Below are 22,271 nucleotides of genomic sequence, written 5' to 3'. Positions count from 1 at the left end.
GGAGGGGATGGATTTATACCCCATGGAGGGTATGTAGGAGGGGATGGATTTATATCCCATGGAGAGTCTGTGGGAGGGGGTCATTACATAACCCAGGTGAAGATGTATGTATGGTGGTGTTCCCCTGGGGAGGGTCTATATGTGGGGGAAGGCTACATACTCTAGGGGAGGGTCTGTTGTAGGTTACAGTTCTCATGGGAGAGTGTGTGGGGTAGGAAGGGTATATACCCAGTCGGGGAGGGGTCAGGACTCATACTTCGATAGAGGAAGGGTACATAGCCAAGCCAATGAGAATCGTCAGGGGACTCATATGATATCAGTTGGGGGTAAGGAACGGCTGCATTGTGCCCACTCCCCCTGGGTATTTTTCCCCTCCTATGAAGGGTCAGGTTGGGAAGTGATATTCATAGAAGCCAAGCAGACTCATCCAGCCCAATGGACGGCTATAAAATGATTACTGTATACGTATAACAACAAAAAAAGTGACAGTGATGGGATTGGCACAAACTATACCCTTGCCAGGGGGTTCTTACTATGGCCACTATTTATTTACACTGTGCCATTTCCAGCACTAAATACATAGGTTGTACTTGTACACAACCGCGCTCCTACAAAGAATTCTGTGTTGGGTCCATCTAGCTACGCATCTCTGCAAACATTACCAATACACCCCTAATACAGACCCCCGATCAGCAGGGGGCTTGAAGCTGTGACCAGTGTTGTCCGGGCTATGCAGGGCTTCACTTTCATGGCCCCTTCCTCGTGGGCTGTTATGAGTAAGATATAATGTGTCATACCCCACTGGCATTCACACAGGCCTTGGGTCTTAGCTCTCCAGTTGGGGGTAGAAATAGAATTATTAGGTAGCCGTTGAGCGCAAAGCAGACCTTGCACCAGCACTCAGTGTCTGTAGATTTAATTTAGTAACCCCCCCCCCCCCCATAATAAAAAATGGCTGCATTGTTTTCAGCAAACAAGTGTAGCCTCAACACACCACTTGTTCCTCTTTTTTCTTTTTTAGAACATCATCTCATGGTTAGGGTTGCATTCAGTGTTCTCCCCGGCCATTTTAGCTTGGCACACTGCCCGGCACTTTAGTTACACGGATATTTGTGGGTGTACTAAGAAGTTGTCTCGCAATATGGAGGCTGCCACCCAGTTAAAACATTTTGGGGAGAACACTGCATGTTATGAGAGAAATAATGCTTCTCGTTGAGTTGTAGGGTTTTCCGAATTGTTTCCTCTCTGAAGTTTGGAGTTGTGGCCTTTTCATGAGGTGGCTCTCCTAGCTGATTCTTCTGATTTACGTTCTGCAGTTACCGCCTCTTTACTGTCATCCGCTGCTTATACAGCCCCCTCCGCTTTTATCTGTAAAAAACTCTATAAAAAAATCCCTGGCAATGCAAAAACTTCATAAATACCCACTTAGAAAATGCATGAGCATGCTGGTGGTTATTGCAGAAAGAGACAGACGATGTCTCCTCCACAGGAACTATTCTTACCTGCCCAGTGTTAAACCCTGGTATTTTTTTAGGCCAGGTGGGAATAAATTGTATGTAGGTGGCAGCCCCTGTATTGTGACTCAACTCTTCAGTAACCACCCAAAACACCCGGGTGGTTGCTAAAAAGTGCCGGGTGGTGCGCTGACTAAAAGGGGGCGCGGAGAACACTGCTGCCTGATTGCCATCCAGCTGTAAATTTTGCTGCGCATGTGCAGATCGGCATTTGTTAGCAGGAAAAACTTTTGCATGGCAGTTCATTCCAGGATAATGGCTAATCTAGGTGGTGAGATTTTTGCCTCATGGAAAAAAACGTGCAACTAAACACGGGGATAGGTATCACAGGTTTAGTTCCACTTTCACTTTTCCACCTTTTGCTTTTGTTCTATTCCAATGTTGGGAATAAAGGGGAGGATGCTTCATCTAGCAGTGAGCGACTTCCAGAAGTCGGAGCTTAAGGAGAAACTAAACTAAAAAGTGCCAAAAAAAAATTACCTACCTTTATTTCCCGAAGTCCGATCCGTCCAGGGGTGTATTGCATTGGGTCCTGCGTCGTCCGGAAGCCAGCGCTCTGGGTAATGCATTCTTCGCCTCTTCTGTGTTCTTCATCCTACGTCACCCGACCAGGTGCGAGATCAGGTGCGCTCCCATTTAATAGTGGGGGGCAGTGCAGTACCCTTTTTTAAATTTTTTTTATTTAAAAAAAGGGTGTTGCCCTTAAAAATCAAAAAACAGAATTTTTTTCCCTACCTAAATGGGTTGTCTACCCTTTTATGTAAAGTGAAATTTCTGAGTTTAGGTACGCTTTAGGAAAGAGCACCATTTTCCCGCCCATACAGGAAGCAAGCGCCAGTGGGCGCTGAAGAGATGCTGGGGGCCTAGCATTAAACTAACCTAGAACTAAGCCTAGAACTAAACCCTTACCATAAAAATTGTGATCAGGCAGGAGATGTTCCTTTTGCAATAAAATACCCTTACCTGCCTAATTGCAATTTTTTAAAGCGGAACTTTATACCAATGCCGGTAAATCCGCGCGGCTCAGCATTTTCGTAAAAGACAACAGCGATCAGGCAGATAAGTGCATTTTATTGGAGAAGGGACATCGCCTGGTCCTACGTAATGAACTAATGAACCTTCCTGATTGCAGATTTTGATATCTGAACAATAGTTCCACTTTAAAGTCCCTTCTAATGTCATCTCCTGCGGTCCACAAACATTAAATATCCTCCTTTCCAATAGGCACCATTATTTTCTATGTTTCTTCTTGTTGATGGAAGTTCTCTAAAAGGACTTCCAGCTCTCATTGCTGCGTTCTCCATGCATTAGCACCCCCATGTATGAATTTCTAAATCAGTATGGAAGTTGCTCTTTTTTTTAGATCTGGCTCTAGTTTTATTAATAAGACTCCTGAAAGATGCAACTTGAGATTATTGCTTTACTATTGAACGAGAATCAAGCGTGTACAGCGCTCGTCCGACATCATTCATAAATCCATAAACTACTGCAATACAATCCTGCAGATCCCTGAAAGGTGCTGGTCCTTCCCACCGTCTGGTCCCGCGTCGTCCTGGAATTCTCTTTGTCCCGGCGCTGAGTAAGTGTAGGACACTGCCATCTTTAGTTTACTTTTCCGCGTTCTTCGGTTTTCTTGGCATGTCAACTGATCTCGAACTGCGCATGTGTGAAGTCAGGTGACCTACCCACTGTAAAGGGAGGGAAAAAAGAGATCTGATCTCACTGCACTTGCGTGAGATCGGCATCACTTTCCCTTAATAGGCGTGTCCGATATTAGGGCATGCGCAGGAGCACCCAGAGCCTCCCAGGATGCGTGACGTAGGTATCCCAGGAGGCTCTGCGCTTCCATTTGCTACGGTGATCAAGACTGAAAGTGGAGGTGCTGCACCTTTTTTTTTTTTTTTTAAACAAAAATGATGTTGCACTCAAAAATAAAAAAATACATTTTTCCTTTACATATAAGAGTTGTCTACCCTTTTATGTAAAGTGAAAATGTTGAGTTTAGGTCCGCTTTATTCTCCAAGCCTCAGCATGATGGGGATGCTACTTTAGGCAATTAGCTTGGTATAGCACCCTTCCAGCCCCTCACACCAACCATCTGCCTGCAAAATATTTACCAGGTCTGATATAAAACAACTCATGAAAACAGGTTCATTAGCTTGTTATTAACCGGGCAAGTTAATGTAGATGTTAAAGGCTTGGGTGGCCATGACTGAAAAGCATACTAATTAACTCACTGATTCCCTTTCCTTTCTGAATTATCAGTATTAGTTGGTGTTACATAAATTAAATGTTCAAGAAATGCCCCTGCAAAGGAGGCAAAACCTGTTTGCCTATTTACCAAACCCTACAGAACAGAAGGTTATTTTGGGGGGTTTCCCTGTGTTAAAAATGGATGAGGGCCCTTCTCTTAGATTGTAAGCTCTTCGGGGCAGGCTCCTCTCCTTCTGTGTCACTGTCTGTATCTGTCTGTCATTTGCAACCCTAATTTAATGTACAGCACTGCGTAATATGTTGGCGCTATATAAATCCTGTTTAATAATAATACTCTAAGGACTTGTGGAAGTTGGGTTTTTTAAAAGACCAAGGGATAACTCTTTCATGTAAAGCGTGCAGGCCGGCCAGTAACCAAGATGATTGTCTGCACCCTGGGAATATCTAGTGTACTAGGTGAAGAGGGTCGGAATGAATTATGATGTTTTTGCTGAGATTGAAGATATATTTTAAATAATAAACTGCAGCTACCTTCTATCTGTGTGTGCAATGGGATATTAAATACCAGAAATAGGATTGAATGTATTGACTGGCTATATACGATGGCTTCAGGGCTCCTTCATATATGTCTTCGCATTACGGGAGGCCATTGCTTCCCTTGGGCTAAATAGTTGCTTCTTTGAATAAAGGTTTGCCTGAAGACGTTCTTTTAATAAATATTGTATGTCAGAATTACATTTTGCACTGACTTATAATGTCTTTGTGTCTCTTTCAGGGTTCCCAATGAGAGGATCATGTCGATCTCACGATTTGGGTGATCCATAGTATGGCTGCTTCCCGCTCGACTCGCGTCACAAGATCTACCGTAGGATTAAACGGATTAGATGAAAACTTCTGTGGTCGCACACTGAGAAACCGGAGCATCGCTCACCCCGACGAGGTTATCCCCCCGTCGCTTTTGAGATCTAGGTCTCCTAAGAAAAGGCCAGAGCCTGCCCAGATCCAAAAGGGAAGCCTAACCAAAGGCAGCGAACTCAAACAACCAGGCTCTCGGGAATCTTGGGTTAGCCCAAGAAAGAGAGGCCTGTCTATTTCGGATAAGGACGGTTGCGACAAAGACAGTGTGGAAAACAGCGACAAAAAATCCTCAGGAGCTTTGTCGCCTGTGTTGAAAAAAATCAAGCGTTACCTTCGTCCTGAGGAACCCAGTAGTCCGGAGGAAGAATTGCCCGGTACATTTCACAAGGGGCTTTCTGATAGGAGGAACTCTGAATCTGACCATGAAACAGATACACCCCGTTCTAAACGAGCTAATCGATATCTTTTACTGGATGATAGTAACCAAAGGGAAATCAAAACAGACACAGAGTCTGAGGAAATTGTAAAAACCTCCTTACCTGATGGGGACGTGTTTAACCATCAGATTGTTAACGGTATTGATAACGAGACTGCTGCTGTAAATTGTAATAACTGTCCTTCAGATGGGGGTGCTAAACAGAATAATACTAGTGCAGTTGCCTCCTCGAAGGAGTTGAACTTATCGGAGAATGGGAGTTCGCTGGCTCCTTGCTCCGCACCCGCTACCAGCGAAACAGACAGTCTTTCAGACCATAATGTGCCTTGCACGCACTCCGAGGAACAGGCAGATAAACAGGACCATGAATTAAACACCTGCCTGCCTATCGATCGCGTCAATCAGACCAATGAATCGGCAGGCGTTTCCTGCTCGGAAGCCCTACTGACCGTTCGAGATTCTGAGGAGGAACTTGACGTTGTAGGCGATGGCATTTCCAAGGAACAAGCTGCTCAATCCCCAAACAATGTACCTAACCCCAATCAGGACAAGCCTGTATGCAGCGAGGATTTTCCCATGTCCGAGACTGCAGAGGGGCCCTCGCTTGAGCTGTGCTTTTCAGACACTCAAGAACATCGATATACCTTAAGAACTTCCCCGAGGAAGCTCGTATCTGTCAAAGACAGCTCATCCAAAAATGCCTCTCCATGCGGGGAGAACGGGCAGGCCGAGGAGAGTTCCAACGAAGGTGGTAAACTTTCCTCCGTTGTTAACGGAGCCGTAACGGTGGCTACAAGTGACAAAAAGCAGACGTGTCCTTCTGCAAAGTGTTCGCAGGATAAGCCAACTGCCTGCGCTTCCTCCAGCACTGAGTGTATGGTGCTTCCCGCCAAAGAGAGCGGCAGCGTACAACCGGCAGGGGAGGAAGACGACGAGCCCGATGTGTACTTCTTTGAGTCCGATCACGTGGCTTTGAAACACAACAAAGAGTATGTGTAACCATGGTAACCTTGATTTCTGCTATTCACTTCTGTGTTCATTGTTTCCTTGATCCAAAGGTTCCCTTGCTTGTTTACAAATGTACATGTCACTGACCGGCGCTGCTCTGCAACCATTTTAGACAGTTAGCGGATTATGTGTCTTGTTTTCCAAAGGTCACATCATATTGACAAATACACAAGTAACCCATACAGATACTAGGAAGTAGTGTAACAGAATGAAAACAATGCTGTGCTCACATTGCGGAGGTTTATGGCTTGCACCTAAGTTTCTGTCACAATTAGACAACTGGTGGAGTGGGAATGGGGAGCTAACAACCTTGATGAGGATTCTAGTTATAGCATGTTACAAATAAAAAAAAGATACCACTTTCCAGTGTTCTCCCCAGGCCCTTTTAGCTGGGCGCAACACCCGGCACTTTTCAGTAACCACCCGGCTGTTTTTAGGGGTTGGGTCTCAATACAGGGGCAGCCACCTGCCTACAGCCTCTTCCCACCCATTTTCAAAAAATTCCTGGGGAAAACACTGCCATTTACCTTTACTTTTGCAAGAGCCCCAGTTCCCTCCATACCTGGCATTGATTCAGTCCAGCACTGTCCTGGAATCCTTTATCCCGGCACTTTCTCCCACCAGGTGCTGCCATCTTCTTCTTTCTTCTAGCTATGTCACCCGATCTCGCACCGCGCAGGCGCAAGGTCAGGTAATGTGGCCTGCTGTAAATGTAACTTTGCATGCGTAATATTGGCCCTTTTTTATTTCAGTGCCTTGAAAACCCCTTCTGCACGTGCCTTAAATCAGGCATAAGCAGGAGTAGCAGCCCCAAGCCTTGTAGGATACCTGACGTATGTATCGCAGAAAGCTCTGCGCTCCTATTCACTGTGGCGGTAAAGACAGAGGGGCAGGGGCTTCACCCTTTTTTTTTGTGGGGGACAAGCAATTTTTTTTACTCTTTTATATAAACTAAAAATTTTGTTGATAAGCTTTAAACCTGGCGCATGTGATATAAAATGTAGAAGCTGGACACACTTGGAATGCTTTTTTTTTTTTTTTTTTTTTAAATGAGGGGGATTAGAGCCTCAGTCAGATATTTTCTCTATTTGTTTCCTCTTCTAGAGATTCTTTGTCTAAATTTATTTGAGACCACTATGACTGGGAATAACCGTGAGGGAAAATTCTAAATTGTTAGTTGTCACCAGAACAGGAATAAAAGGAACATTTTTTCAGTGACTATAAAGAGGAGGTTCCACTCTGGAGAGATTTTAATTCAGTTCCTGTTGTGTTGAATAGGGCACAGATAGCAAAATAAACAGGAACTGAACCCAACCGACTTACCTGTCTGCATTCCGGCTCCACCATCTTGTTTCTGTTTTTCATCTTTCGAGCTATCTTCCGCCTCCTTGATTGGTTGTGTCTGGATGACTTAAAGTGGATCTTTCACCACAACTTTTACTTTATATGGAAGAGCGGATAACTTTTATATTAAGTAAAAAAAACTTTTTTTGTTTTCCTTAAATTCGTTACCTAAAAGGGAGGCATTTCGGCCTCTGACCTTACCGTCACGGGATTGAAGAGCCTCCTGGGATACCTACATCACATATCCCAGGAGGGATGCACAGAAGGGACAATGAAAAAAATAGTGTTGATCTCATGCATGCAGGAGGATACGTCACCCAATCTCACACCTGTGCAGTGCGAGATCGGGTGATGTAGGCAGAAGGAAGAAAGGTGTCATTGGCCAGAATTTCCTCCGCTCTGGGATGAAGGAAGAATCAAGGACAGCCCGGGACTGAATCAATGCCAAATGTGGAGGCATCTATGGTTTTGCTGAATTAAGGGTAAACGTGATTTTTTTTATTTTAATGACCCTTCAACTTTAACTGCTTCATAGTTGAGCAAGAGTTCATTCACCCTGGCACATGGAAGGGAAGCATGTTGTGTTTTCCCGGCAGGCAAAGCTGATGCTGCACATGCGCAGCTCAGCATTGATTTCCGGAATCCTGAGTTATCGGGCAGGTAAGAAACAATATTGCAGAAGAGACATCGCCTTCCCCTTACTGCAATATCTGCCTGTCCCTTACTGCAATAATCGCCTGTGCCTTACTGCAATATTCGCCTGCCTGATCATACAAACTTACAAGTGGAACTTTATTTCTATTTAAGCCTGAAGCCTATTTTAATTATTCCCTTTGGTATCCAAATGAAATATAAATAAGTTATTTAGGAATATCAATTGAATAAAGTTGCAGGCCATGAGGCTCTCATCCTGATGTTGGCTTTAGATAAAGCTCTGATGGGGGAATAAGCATGCAGCGATCCAAGCGTGAACTCCGATGGCTTGTGCTAGTTCCAGGTCATAGCCTCGCTAACTAGTGGATTAGGATGACCGTCTGGAGACTTCACTGTGCAAGCGTGTCAGCCGTAAGGACCCACTTACAGGTTCTTTTTAAATGCTCCACTCTAGTAAAGCACCCTTCTGCAAACAGTGTCCTCACCTCCCTCTAACTGGTTGCTGCAGCGGGAAAACATAATATAAATCCTTTTATGCTTGCTAAAGTCCATGCTTGGTCCCCAAAATGTTTTCTGGACTGAAAAGTTGGGGGCCCGAAATTTGTGTGATTTCATAACCTAGTTTCCAGCACTGCAGAGAATAAAATCTACAGGAAACCATGTGTTGTGTACACATTTAGGGGGCATTGAGTAGACCAGTCACCCATTGCCGGTCGGGGTGTCCAGTCTCCTCAACTTAAAGCCCTGACTTATAATAGAAGTAAAGATCCACAATCAGGCCGGTCATTATTTCAGAAAGTGGCAGGCTATGTCCCTACTGCAATAATCTACCTCCCTGATAGATCCGGGTGTCAGAAAAAGCTGAACTGTGCATGCCTGGCATTCCAGCTTTCCTTTCTTGTACCGGGAATGAACTCCTGCCCGCCTGTATGTGTTGACACTATCCCAGCCTTACAATGAAGATGGCTGAAGATCATCCCTAGTAAGAGGAGAAAGTGGATGGCTGCACCCAGGGACAGGTGAGTATCATGGGTTTAGTTCTGCTTAAAGCATAGTTACCATTTCATGATAATTTTATACAAATATCCAAGCAAATCGCCAGATACATGTATGAGCTGTATATATGCGATTTGTTTAAGCTGGAAAAGGATTTGTAATTCTGACCACTCACTTCTGAAATTTAGGCTGCATATACACGTGCAATAATTGTCGTTGGAAATGATCTTTCACAATCCTTTCCAACGACAAAACTGAATGAGCACCGTACATTCAGCACCGTTCAACCCTGTGGAGAGGGGTGGGGGAGAACGACTGGCACCCCGCTGGGCTTTCTCCCCTTCACTTCACCTTCCCTGATTCTCGTCCGACTATGAGACTCTTACGTGTGTAGGTATCCTTATTCATCCTCCACAGGTTTTATCTCTTCCCATCCTACAACTGGATAGTGAAAAGAGAAGCAGCGAACCGAATAGTTTGCCATTTTGATTTCTCCTATCCACTTTGTGCATTGTGGCACCGCTGATTTGGTTCCTTGTGTGGCTTCTTCCTGAATCTGAACAGCGCAGGGGTTGCAAGAGGCCAACACCAAGTAAAATTCAAATATTTACACTGCTTACATGTAAAAATATTATTCAAGGATCTCTTATCAAATTCAAAGCTGCATTGGTTTTATACGTGCCTGGAGTCAGAAAAGATCCCAGGACACCTTGCAAAACAGTCTTAGGGTACCCGTTTTATTTTGAGCCACCCATGTAACAGTTTTATTAAATACACCCCTTTAGGTTCAATAAACAGAGCTTTTGTTGTAATATTGGCTGGAGAAATCCTCTCAGACTGCAGCTCTCAAGACTTCTATAGCTAATGTCGTTCTGTGCCGCAGTGTTTATTATAGCTGTAATTATCAGCTGAGAATCCAGCAGAACATCCATGGAATGTTATTGGTTATTATTATGTCTACATCGTCTGCATTGAGACATAGAGGAAATAGAAAGGTCACATATAACCAGCTGCTGAAAGCCAATACCCAATATCTAAAAAGTAAGCCAGTGGATAGAAATGAAGATAGGTGAGGATTTATTGGAGTGATGGTCATCGTGGATTCCTATTTAGTTCTACTTTAATGACTGGGAAATGTAGTCAGACTATTATTATTCTTCCTGCTTCAGATTTCATACTTGAATTATTCTCTCAATGGCTGACTTCAGAGATTTGAGGAAATAAGCTGTAGTGCAGTGTGGGAGCACATTTGGCTCATGAAATATTCTGTCCACAGCTTTGCTTGTATACAATGTTTGTATTGATTTATAAGTCTGACTGCTATTAGCTTGCCTTGCTCAATTTTGGGTTTAGCTGGACTGGAATATTATATCATCATTTTTATCCAGTTTTTAAAGTAATGTAATCTGTTCTGTGAGTGCATTGAGGGGTAATCCTTTATATATAAGAGTTGTCTACCCTTTTATGTAAAGTAAAAATATTCAGTTTAGGTACGCTTTAACCTCCTGAGCGGTTCATTTCTGTCCGGTTTTATTTGTCTAAAAGCGGTACATTTTTCATGAAAATTTATTTTACAGTATAATAGTATACTATAGTATTTTGACTGGTATACTAGTATATTGAACCCAAAACGTTTTTTTAGGCAGGGGGCCGCCCCTGTATTGTGACCCAACTTATCAGTAACTACCCAAAAACAGTCGGGTGGTTACTGAAAAGTGCCGGGTGGTGCACCCAGCTAAAAGGGGCTGGGGAGAACACGGAGTATATTAAAGTTTGAAACACAAATTCATGTCAAAATAATAAATTAAATAAATCCACTGTATTGCATTAAATACAGTTATTTTGTATTGAATGCAATACAAATGCTTTTGAATTTCCCGCCACTCCCCGAACGGAAAGTCCGCACTTACTAACGTCACCAGGAACTCCTGGTGACTCATCAGATGCAGAGGGAGACGACTAGAGAAAGAAAGAAGACGAGTATCGCGAAGAAGGACGCCGGCGGATCAGGTAAGACTCAATTTATCATTGTTTTACATTGGTTTAGCTACCCCGAGTGTGACTCCGGGGTTACTGCTCAGGGGTCGCTGGACATAGGACTAAAGCTACGTACACACGGCAGATTTTTATCGCCCGATAATCGGCATCGGCCAATTATCGGGCGAAAATCTTCCGTGTGTACAGTCGGTGTCGTCCATCGTCCGGACTGACCTGCCAGATCCACGGACGATGGACGACAGCTGATCGTAATGAAAGGGAAGGGGAGAGCGTGCAGCAGGGTGCCGCTCCGTCGCTCTCCCCCCTCCCCTCTCCATAGAGCATGAACGGTGCTGTATGTACAGCATCGTTCATGCATCTTGCAGCCCCTTGTCGTTGGAAAGGATCGTGAAAGATCCTTTCCAACGACAAAAATTGCAAGTGTGTACGCAGCTTTATGCAAGATAACCACTAAATGACCTTTACTGGACTTTATCAACCTTCAACCACAGTGCATAGGTATAATGAGAAACATAGATGGAGTATAATGTTTCTCAGTTCATAAGGAAAGATAGGTGGGCCTGCTTTCCTCGGTTGGTACTCTGTCAATCTCAAGACATGTACTGTATTTATGTAACTTTCACTCGTTGTTTGAAGCCACCTCCATGACATCAAACCAAGAAACAATCTACCAACTCCTGTCCAATGGTGGACCAGGTCGATACCTAGGTGGCATAGAAGCCACTCCAAGCACCCACTGTTGACTCCAAAGCTGTAAAGGGAACCTGTCACTTATCAATACACATAATGGGAATTTTATATGTATGTTTAAGTTTCAGTGAGACCGCAAGTTTTCTACAGTTCACAGTACCTAACAGCATTTGGATTTGAAGTTGTTCGGTGTTTTCATTGGCCGGTGTTGCTTTATTCCTTTATATGCAGTTACCTAGAGCTACTGAACGAATGTGCTATGTGCAGATTTCATGGCCCTTTTCCCAGTAAGGTGTGGGGTAAAAAACTTAAGTTTCCTATCCCTTGCTCCACCTGTAGCTGGCACTCTGTTTTTCTCTTTTACCCTTCAGGGTGTTGGTAGGCCCTTGGCATCTTCTCGAACAATGCAGGACTGCTAAACCTGTATTGTAGGAAATGATGTAGGATTCTCAGCCAGGTTTCCGCCGGAGGTTGCTAGGGATTCCTTGAGCAATGAGCAATTTGGACCTCTCAGGTCAGGTTAACGAACGCCAATATCATTTTGGCTGTCTGTAAGGGTGACATTCTTCCCACTGGCCACCATATTAATGTACTGAAGACCTGAATATTATTTCAAGGGTTCCCCCAGATGAAAAAGGTCAAGCAAAGCTGCCTTAGAGAATTGGCTTTGGTGAAGCAGTCTTACAAGAGGAGGAATCTTGTGAGAATGAGGGATTAGGTAAGTAAAAGGGTAAAAGTAAAAAGGAACATTTTATCATGTTAGGCTAATTTGCATAGACTTACCCTTTAATGTTTGGTATTATCGATTCTTTTTAATAACATATTCTGTACTGTGTATATAAGAATCTTCATTTCACTTGATGTAATGGATTTCTGTGCGGTTGCCGTGTGTTCTGCCAAAAACTTAGGCTATGTGTACTATTTGTAATTTTTCCTTTCTATTTTTTTCTTTGCAGTTATCAGAGGCTTTTACAGACTATCTCGGTGCTGGAGGCTCAGCGCTCACAAGCTGTGTTAGACATTGAGACGTTAGCCCAGCATCAGAAAGACGCGCTGCTCGATCCTATTGTATTTGTGGAGAAGCTTCAAAAGAAGGTGGGGTATAGTCTGAAATTATTTTGTTACCATTTTAGCTGTTGTTAACTGTTGGTAACTGTTGTTGAGGTATTCAGCCAACACTGCAGTTGTGCATGTGTGTCTGTTTTTTCAGTCCGTTCACCTTAAAGCAGAACCCGGGCATCCTGTGTTATGTAGGCATTTAGGGGGCATTGCATAGACCAGTCACCCACCTAGTTGGGCTGACCAGGCTCCTCAATTGGTAGCCCTTACTTAAAGCAGTTCCACTTTTAAGAATTCATAATCAGGCCAGTCATTATATCAGAAAGGGAAAGGCGATGTCCCTGCGGCAAATATCTTTTCCACCTGCCTGATTGTTCTGGGTTTCTGGCACAAAAAGCTGAGCTGTTCTTGCACAGCATGAGCTTTGGTTGCATGGATGATTGGCATTCCTAGTTTCCTCCATGCCTGCCAGGGATGAATGAACTCTTGCGCACGGTTTACTTCACCCCGGTCCAACCAAACAAGATAGTCAAAGATCGCAAGGAGGAAATGAAAAAAGAAGAAGGTGGTATGAGGGTACAGGGACAGGAAAAATATGTTGTGACTTATTCACTCCATGGACTGCACACCCAGACCACCCTGTTAAGTTAATGGAAGAGAGAGAGTGAATTCCCATAAACCTGTGCTGTGTAACTCTCTGCTGTCTGTCGCATAAATCATATTTATTGTTCATTTCTATTTCTCTGACCATTAATATTGAAAATATAATTTACCTGTGCTATTGTAAAATGGCAACCACTGCTCAAGTAAAGTTGTGTATTAGATGCCGAAGTTGTGTATTAGATGCTATCTGACCAACTTTTCCGTGCACCACAACTGTAGCGTGCTAAGTAATATATAGGTGATTATATAGTAATGTACTTCAGGTCCACATTTGTTATGTATTGGTGGCCCATTCAGTATGATGGAGCTTCCTTACTGCCGTCAATAAATATGTGCTAACACACTAGCATGAACCAAACAGATGTATCCCAGGCCTGAACAATAGGACAGAAAGCATTCAGAAGGTACATTGAGGCTTCTGTGTATTTTGTCTAGCTGGAGAGGCATGGATAATCATTTTTTTTAATGCACTTAGATGGATATTGGGATTCCTCGCCCTCAGAGGATCGTCCAGTTACCAGACATTTCTTGGGACCAGTATACTTCAGCTCTTGGGAACTTTGAAAGAGAGTTTAGAAACCGGAAACGGAATTCGAGAAGAGTGAAGTTAATTTTTGATAAAGGTTAGTAAAAAATATAACTGAGGTCTCGCTGAGCCAGATTCTTTAGTTCATCCTGTTTTTTGATTCTTTTAATCTTATTCACACTTTATAACCAAACAGCTGACGTCTGACTGGTTCCCTTTAAATATATAGTTTATCTGGTTCTCCTGTCGTAAAGGTCCTTGTCTATTTGCTCTTATAGGATAATGAGGATTTCTGCTGTCACACAGACTTCAGACTTTAGATAGAAACCCCATGTTATTGTTATTGTTTCAGGTGTGTAACTGAAACTAAAAGCTAGACTTTATATCCACATATTTAGCATTCTCTAAAATAAGTTCAGGAATGATTGCTTACAGTAGAAAGTTAGCATTGAAGAGAACCTTTCAATATGCATTATGCAGACATGGCCCACTGGAGTGTATGTAGGCAGAAAGTGGTTGCAAAGAGTTTGTAAGGGATTGACAATGCTAAAATACAACAAAAAATGAAAACGTATCCTTTTTAGGAAAAATGACAATGGTTTAAAAACGCATTACCTTAACAAACCAAATGTGATGCAGGTAGAAATTACATCTACAAAAATGTTCTTTCCTCAGAAAATAATAGCACTAACACAGAATGTTGTATTTGCTTTAATCTATACAGCTGGACTACACAACAACTCCCAGAGGACAGGGGAAAAAGATGGAGAACCGTCCTGTTACTCTGTTCTGCCTCAGAGCGATGGCCAGGAAAGCACTGCAGTGAACATGTCCCAGGTAAAGGAAAGATTTGGAGGGGGACTTTGCATCTAGGTGACATGTGATGGTGAAGAAGCATACATACTGCATTGTGAGCAATGTAATGGTGTTGTGCACCAGCTTTCAGGTCCATTAAAATTGTCAAAATTTTCAGCCTATATTCCATGATGGCAAGCCCCAAAATTCTGTAGCTTTATTACAGCTGTGTATTCCTCTTTAATTGTCTATTTGCAATTGAGGGCTCTTTATAAAATTAAAATAAAATATCATTTGCTGGTTGCAAGACAATTGGTGTTATTTTTACAGAAATAATTCCACTTTTCACGTTGCCGTATTTATTAAAGCAGCAGTAATCTTGAAAGTTTGCTATTTTCAGGAGGATTGCTGCTTTTGCTGTTGGAATTTATTAGTCGATCACCAAATGTATTTCTCCATTTTATAGTCAATGACCAGACACTCAGATTGCAACTTGTAAATGTAAATGTTCGCTGCTACATTTTTGGCAAACCTCATCTTCATTCAGGTGAACGGAGCTACAGATTGCCAGTTTGAATTTAATATTATATGACATTTTGAAGCATTGATTGCCACCATAAAAGAAAATGGCTTTTTATGTTATAAATTAGATAGTAAAATGGTGGCAGTCAATTTTTTTAAAAAAGAAAAAAAATTGTCAAACAGATTCATTCCATGAAATGGTTGGGGTCACCCCAATAGTAGTTTGGGTCAAAGTCCAAAGTTCCTCCTGCTTGGCTACACATAATACATATAAAATATATGTGTAAATGCTAAATTGTTTCACTTTTTGGCAAGTAAAAAGAACACACAAATCCTTTCTCTCTTTGAGCATTAAAACGATAATGACTAAATACAGCTGAATGAAACATGCTGTTATACAGCAGCTCTGTGATCATTTTTATTTCCTGGAGTTCTTAGCTGATTATAATTTGTTATATTACAGGTAAGAGGCAGGCTCTGTATGGACCCCAAGCCAGGAACCTTCAATCAGTTGTGGACAGTGGAAGAACAGGTAAGGGAACCAGTCCTTTAAATTGCTATTCTAGTTTTTTTTTTATTCTTCTGTATTCCGATTTTTGAGAGACACTGTGTGCGTCATTGTTATATTTTATGGACTAATTAGAAAAAACTGGAGCAGCTGCTTCTGAAGTACCCCCCGGAAGAAGTGGAGTCCAAGCGGTGGCAAAAGATCGCTGAGGAGCTAGGAAACAGGACATCTAAACAGGTAATTTGTTTTGTGCCATTCTTCTATGTCATACAAACATACCTGGGGATATGTGAGAGTTTTCTGCTGTCTTTAGGTAATCGTTGCACTGATCCTGAAATTCACCCTTGCTAGGCAAAACAATTTAAAGCCCATGTAAAATCCCTGTCTAGGTCAATTGGTTGTTCTTGGGGTGGAGGAACTGCTAATCCTGTCCTGCACTTGTGATTTCACCGGCTCGGCCGAGAGGTCCTCTTGTGCCGAGTGCATCACCTGTAGACTTTTAAATCTTTAGAGGACCCCTTCTGCAGGACAGTCAATAGGAATTTTCTATGATAGGGTTTCTAAAGCCAAAGGGTTTTACAACAGACAAAGAGAGCCAGCGCCAATAGTGAGTTTAGTATTTGAACTTAGATTAGGATTGATAATGCCCCATAGCACATACGTACTCCTATCCTTTACTCCCCTCCTACTATGCACAGTTGTTAGGAGCAAAGAAAGACATCCCTGCTCTGAGTTACTGGAGCTGTCATTTAGTTGCATGAAACCATATGCAACGCTCTTTTTTTTGTTAAACAAGGGACAGGTGTGAAGTCGGGTGCCACATCCAACTTTTCTTTAACATACACTCAACATAACTAAAGGATTTTAAAGCAAAAGTAAACTGGGGGAAAAAAATCACCTTTACCTTGGAAGACCTGTTGATTCTTTCTGTGCTTTCCTGGATCAGGTCCTGTGTTGTCCCGGCACCATCTTCTCTCCTTTCTTCCTGCATCACCCGATCTTGCACTACGCAGGTGCGAGAGTGGGTGACGTTGATGAGAAAAAAATGCAGATTTCACTATGCATCCCCAAAAGAAGAAGGTAATTTTTTACCTTACATAAAAAGTGTCATCTACCCTTTATGTAAGGTAAAAATTTTAGTTCACTTTTTTTTTTTTTACATATTTAAAAAGCATATTTTAAATAAAAAAAAAAAAGGGGAAACACACTTATGATACGTAAATAACTTTCAATTGCAGTTTATATTCAACACCTTTCAGAGTCTGGTTTTTCAGGAATATTGAAACTGGTATTATGTTTGGGACTGTATAATCCACATGTTGAAAAGCATTTTACTACTGCAAATTTCCATGGTGTAACCTTCAGTTTTAATAAAAGTAATTGAGTGTAGTTATTTTCCCTTATAGTCAGTCATTATTAACATTGCCAACCCCTATACATTGTAACATATCTTGAAGAAAAAGAGAAACAGACAGTGGGTGTTTTTTGGGCTATTTGTCTTATTTTGCAAACGCAAACAATAAATTCTTTATCCATTTTTTTTTCAACAAAGTAACAAATGATTTAGTATTGTTAGTTACCCCAGCTCGTTTTCAAATGCGAGGTAACATGGGGTGTTAATCTATACAAGCACTTCAAAAAGTGGAGTAACATCATTCTGTTCAGTTCTTAATGAGGATCAGTTACTTGAAACAATAAAGGTAAAGTCTCTTTAATACTGGCGCGTTTCGCCTTATTGGCGAAAACCACATTGCACATCAAGAATACACTTCCTTGTAATGTGTGTTTCACTAGGGACTGTAGAGTAACAACTTTCAAATCCCTTTATTTTTTTCAACACCTCCATCTTAGAGCAATATGCCAACAAAAATACTGCTTATAATCTCCTTGAAGTCATCATTAGAACAATTTCTCATGTGTTGCAATTCCATTTTTCACAAGGCTTCTGTGTGACATGAAATCTAACACATCTGAAGGGTTCTGAGATAATGTTTGATAGAGGTCAAATAAAAAATTTTATGTTAAAATTCCTGGTCAAAATTCTGCTCATTTGATGCTTTTTGTTGCTATATATTAGGTATAAGCATGCCATAGACATGATGGTGTCAGAGCCGAATGTTAAAAGACAAAATAAATGATCAGAGCTTAGTCTCAGTCTCTTTTTTTAAACTTGCAGCCTTTCTGGGAAATAAGTTATTCTTCTGACTAATAGTATTTTGTTGGTTGTGATTTGTTTTCACAGGTTGCCAGCCGAGTGCAGAAGTACTTTATAAAACTGACCAAAGCTGGCATTCCCGTGCCAGGGAGAACTCCAAACCTTTACATGTATTCTAAAAAGGTAAACAAGTGTGAGGGTATAATGCCTGCCTATCTCCACAATGCACAATATATGTGTAAATATATGTATTATTCTGTGATATGATAGTGGGGCAGCATGGTGGATGAGAGGTTAGCACTCTGGCCTTTGCAGTGCTGGGTCTCAGGTTTGAATCTTGGCCAGGACACTATCTGCATGGAGTTTGCAGATTCTCCCTGTGTTTGCGTTGGTTTCCTCCCGAGTACTCCAGTTTCCTCCCACATTTCAAAAACATGCAGTTAGGTTAATTGGTTTCCCCAAAAATTGTCTGTACACTGTGGTGATGACATATGACTATGGGAGGGACATTAGATTGTGAGCCTCTTTGAAGGACAGCTAGTGACATGGAATATGGATTTTGTACAGCTCAGCATATTATGTATAATATGTTGGCACTATATAAATACTGTGTTATAATAATAAGGTCTTACTACATATTTTAATCTAGTTAGTCATCAAGTGGAGCTGTAGTCTCCTTTTCACATCATTGGCAGAGTTTAATAAATTGAACTATTTCCTCCTTTGCAGTGGTGACTTTTCCTATATAAGAGATGGCTTACTATGTGCCACACTGTCGCATAAACCACTGTGCATAAACCTATATAATAAAAAAAAATTTTCCATGTTCCTTTTTTTTTCCTGATTGATTTATTTTTCTACCAAGCCCTAAATTACTCACATCCAAAAACCTAAGGAGTATCCTGCGAGGATGTTACTTTGTAAAATTTAACAATTATTATTATTAATAATTTAACAATTATTAACATCATAACCAAGATGGTGGCACCCAGCGTCTGTCTTACAGCTGTTGGATGTCTTCCCAAGGGACGTTTTTACAGGAAAAGATCAGGCAAAAAACCACATGTGATGCAAATATCATTTTATGGGAAGATTGTTAAAATGAATGGTTTAATGAGAAATTGTTGTTAATTTGTTTTCTGTTCTTACACTCAGCCTCCCAGTAAGCGACAGCATGTCCTCAACAAACATCTCTTTAAACCCTCTACCTTCATGACATCCCATGAGCCACCTGTGTATATGGAGGAGGAGGACGACGATCACTCCAGTTTCCGTGACCTCGACGCAGCTGCTGACGAAGACGACGATGTCTCGGTAATTGTGATCGACATGTTTGTGTTCAAACCTTTCCTGTATTCCTTTGCTATTTTATAGATATATTCTGTTTGCAGTCACCTTGTTATATTTACTGCTACAGATATATTTTATATACAGTCAGTATTCAGAACTACTGAAAATCGGATTTTCCAGAAAATGTATAATATACTATGGCTGTTTGCAATATTTTATCATTTTACTTGCAGGATGTATACCTGGATGCCTTGCATTTAAACTTCATTGTAAGGACAGCTGTTGAGGGGCTTTGATTGGCAAATGTGATGTTTGTTACATCAGATTAAGTTTCTTCTGAAATCATTTACCATCAATTGACAGATTCATCTGACCTGCAGATTACCAGAAGTGTTTTTTGCTTCTGGTTGTTTCATCATTCACATAGACTTGTATAGTGGGAAGATTTCAAAAGCAAGCGACATCCCACTAACACTGACCCTTACTTCATATTTATAGTTATCATTATCGCTAATGTTGGCCACCCATCAATTTAACAACCGTTTCAGAATATTCATTCCATGGTTGCTGATCTCCAACTAGTTTTTAGATTACTAGTTTAGAATAGTGTTTTAAAGTTGGAAAGCAGCAAAGCAGCATTTGCAGGACATAAGCAATGGCAGATTTGATTTTCTAGGAAAGATTGGCCTTAAAGGGTAACTAAACTCGTTGGGTGGTGAGTTTCTGCCATGATCAGTAAGTATACAGAGTACACTTGCCAATTATATCACAAATCTGTGTGCAGTCGCCCTGCAACGATGACAGGTCCAGGATTTATATTTGCTACATCCTAGGAAGGCGCCATCCTCATCGCAGTAAGGATTTACATTACAGTGTTCCATCCGGGCGTACCACCTGGGGTTACTGGATTCTCATGGCAATAACATCTGGGAATACTAAGTTTGTCATGTGATTCCCTGACCACCCTTTTACAGCTTCTTCCCTACGTTCTGAGAAGAACGCTGCATTATCCCCGGCCACTCAGGTGTTAAATTATCCCCTGCGGCTGGCTCTGTGTCCGACTCCGAGCGTTAAGCTGCATGACACGTGCCATGAAGTTTATAAACTTGAAAAGTCACCAGGAGCCAGGGAGTTAGGGACGTTGCTTGTCTCTTTTGTCAGATAGTACTAGGGAATTTATTTTTATTTTTTTAAATTTGGATATGCTTTTTTACACTAAATTTAGGACACTGCTGTCACTGCACTGTTAAGAATTCCAGTCAAACCTTTAAATATCCATATAAGTAATCCTTTAGAAAGCCTTTTGTCACTCTGATTGTTCATACACTTATCTGTTCCCATCTGCAGGATGAGGAGTCCATTCCCGCTGCTTGCCGTGGCTTACCAGAGTATAAAGAGCTACTTGAATTGAAAAAACTGAAGAAGCGAAGACTCCACGAGATGGAGGCCAGCAGTGGCTTTGTGCAGCACGTTGGCTTCACAGTAAGTTCATTCTGAGACGGAGTGTGTTTGTTTAATGCTGCTAATTATTTCTTTGTTTGCAGACTATGGAGGAGAGAAGAGCTCTCTGCAGTGCCCGGTTCTTCCAAGCAGGTGGCACTGTGTAAATCTAAAATAAATACAGCTGTGAGCATGGAAGATCATTTTGTGTTTTGCCCCAGCACTAGTTATTGCAAGTAAATGGAGAATCAACAGACAATAATTTGTTTATTGATTGCCAGAGCTTCCTTCTCCCATCTCTGGGTTCTGCTAATTTCATTTTTCCATTCACTGCATCATTTTGGGGCAATATAATTATCGGCATTCACTGCTAACAAGGCTTTCTGCCACCCTGAGAATGTAGGAAGGGGTGAGCTGTCTATTGCCTCTGTGCAGTCATTGCACAAAGATTTCTAACATTTATAATAAATATTTAAAGTTCTAGTGAGCCTTAAAAGGCCAGTCCTTGCTTGAAATCCACATTTGATCACCAAATCAGGGGTGTAATAAGGCAAAATTTATCTGTGCAGGGCTGTCATTAGTAGTAATAATATTGTTATTCCTATAGTATTTATGTAGCGCCAACATATTACACAGCGCTGTACATTAAATAGGGATATTAATGTTCTTCATTCAATTAAGTGATGTGTAAATGCTTTTGTTATGCACAGCTCTTGTATTAAACATTATTTATAGTCGGTTGTGCGTGTGATTTTATATTTGTCGGCTGTGTTAGCTTCAAATTTTCATGTTGCTATTTTACAGTGTGATAACTGCGGAACAGAACCAATCCAGGGTATCCGGTGGCATTGCCAGGACTGTCCTCCTCAAATGTCTGTGGACTTTTGTGACTCGTGCTCGGACTGGTGAGTGTTCTGTCAGCCAAGGCTGCTTAAAGGGAACCTGACACTGGGACAAAATAGTAATAGTAGGCAGCATAATATACTGATAAATACTCTTCTGTAACTATTCTGCTTTGGTTCTGGGGATTATATGCCGTATTATTAGGGGCCTCTCCGTGTACAATTCTGACAAGACATTACTATGTTGTGACAGCTTGTGATGCATCAGTATGTTAGTTTTGACTATATATGTTTCAACCCAGCTTATTCTATTTCCACTTAAGCTTATATGTAACAATGAGTGTGTGAATAATGCCTGGAGCCCTAAGCATTTGAACAGGTCCCTGATGAAAATGAAATCTTTTTTTTGTATTTATTTAGGATGGGTAGGAAGATGCCGCAAGGCAGGTGGCTCCTGTATTGTGACCCAACTTTTCAGTAACCAACCAAGAACAGCCTGGGGTTACTGAAAAGTGCCGTGTGGTGCGCCCAGCTAAAAGGTGCTGGGGGAAAGCAACTTGCTGAAATATACCAAAAGATAAAACTCTGTACTGTCTGTCTGTGTATCCTCATGAACTGCAATGTCTCTAATTGTTAGGTTTATCCTCCACTTCACTTCACACAAACCATTACCTGCATTTTCCAGCTCTTCTTTTTTGGAATGCATTGCCAGACTCCATTAAATGCAAATGATCAGTGTGCATGGATGCTTTAGGTTTC

At 41.6% G+C, this 22,271-nt stretch overlaps 1 protein-coding gene across 2 annotated transcripts in view; it reads left to right on the top strand.

Annotated features, from left to right (window-relative positions):
- ZZZ3 (zinc finger ZZ-type containing 3) overlaps positions 1-22,271 on the top strand; it is a 31,827-nt gene that overhangs the window by 6,513 nt on the left and 3,043 nt on the right. For both annotated transcript variants that reach the window (XM_072419501.1, XM_072419502.1), the window contains exons 2-11: positions 4,504-6,011; positions 12,669-12,807; positions 13,910-14,057; positions 14,685-14,797; positions 15,741-15,809; positions 15,921-16,022; positions 18,028-18,123; positions 19,096-19,254; positions 20,578-20,712; positions 21,475-21,575. In XM_072419501.1, the coding sequence (XP_072275602.1) occupies positions 4,555-6,011; positions 12,669-12,807; positions 13,910-14,057; positions 14,685-14,797; positions 15,741-15,809; positions 15,921-16,022; positions 18,028-18,123; positions 19,096-19,254; positions 20,578-20,712; positions 21,475-21,575 (2,519 nt within the window). In that variant the 5' untranslated portion in view covers positions 4,504-4,554. The remainder of the gene's footprint in view (positions 1-4,503; positions 6,012-12,668; positions 12,808-13,909; positions 14,058-14,684; positions 14,798-15,740; positions 15,810-15,920; positions 16,023-18,027; positions 18,124-19,095; positions 19,255-20,577; positions 20,713-21,474; positions 21,576-22,271) is intronic.

This window comes from Pyxicephalus adspersus, chromosome 8, assembly GCF_032062135.1.
Source record: "Pyxicephalus adspersus chromosome 8, UCB_Pads_2.0, whole genome shotgun sequence".
NCBI lineage: Eukaryota > Metazoa > Chordata > Amphibia > Anura > Pyxicephalidae > Pyxicephalus > Pyxicephalus adspersus.
The sequence above is the reverse complement of the archived record's forward strand: the minus strand, read 5'-3'. Positions and strand labels throughout refer to the sequence as shown.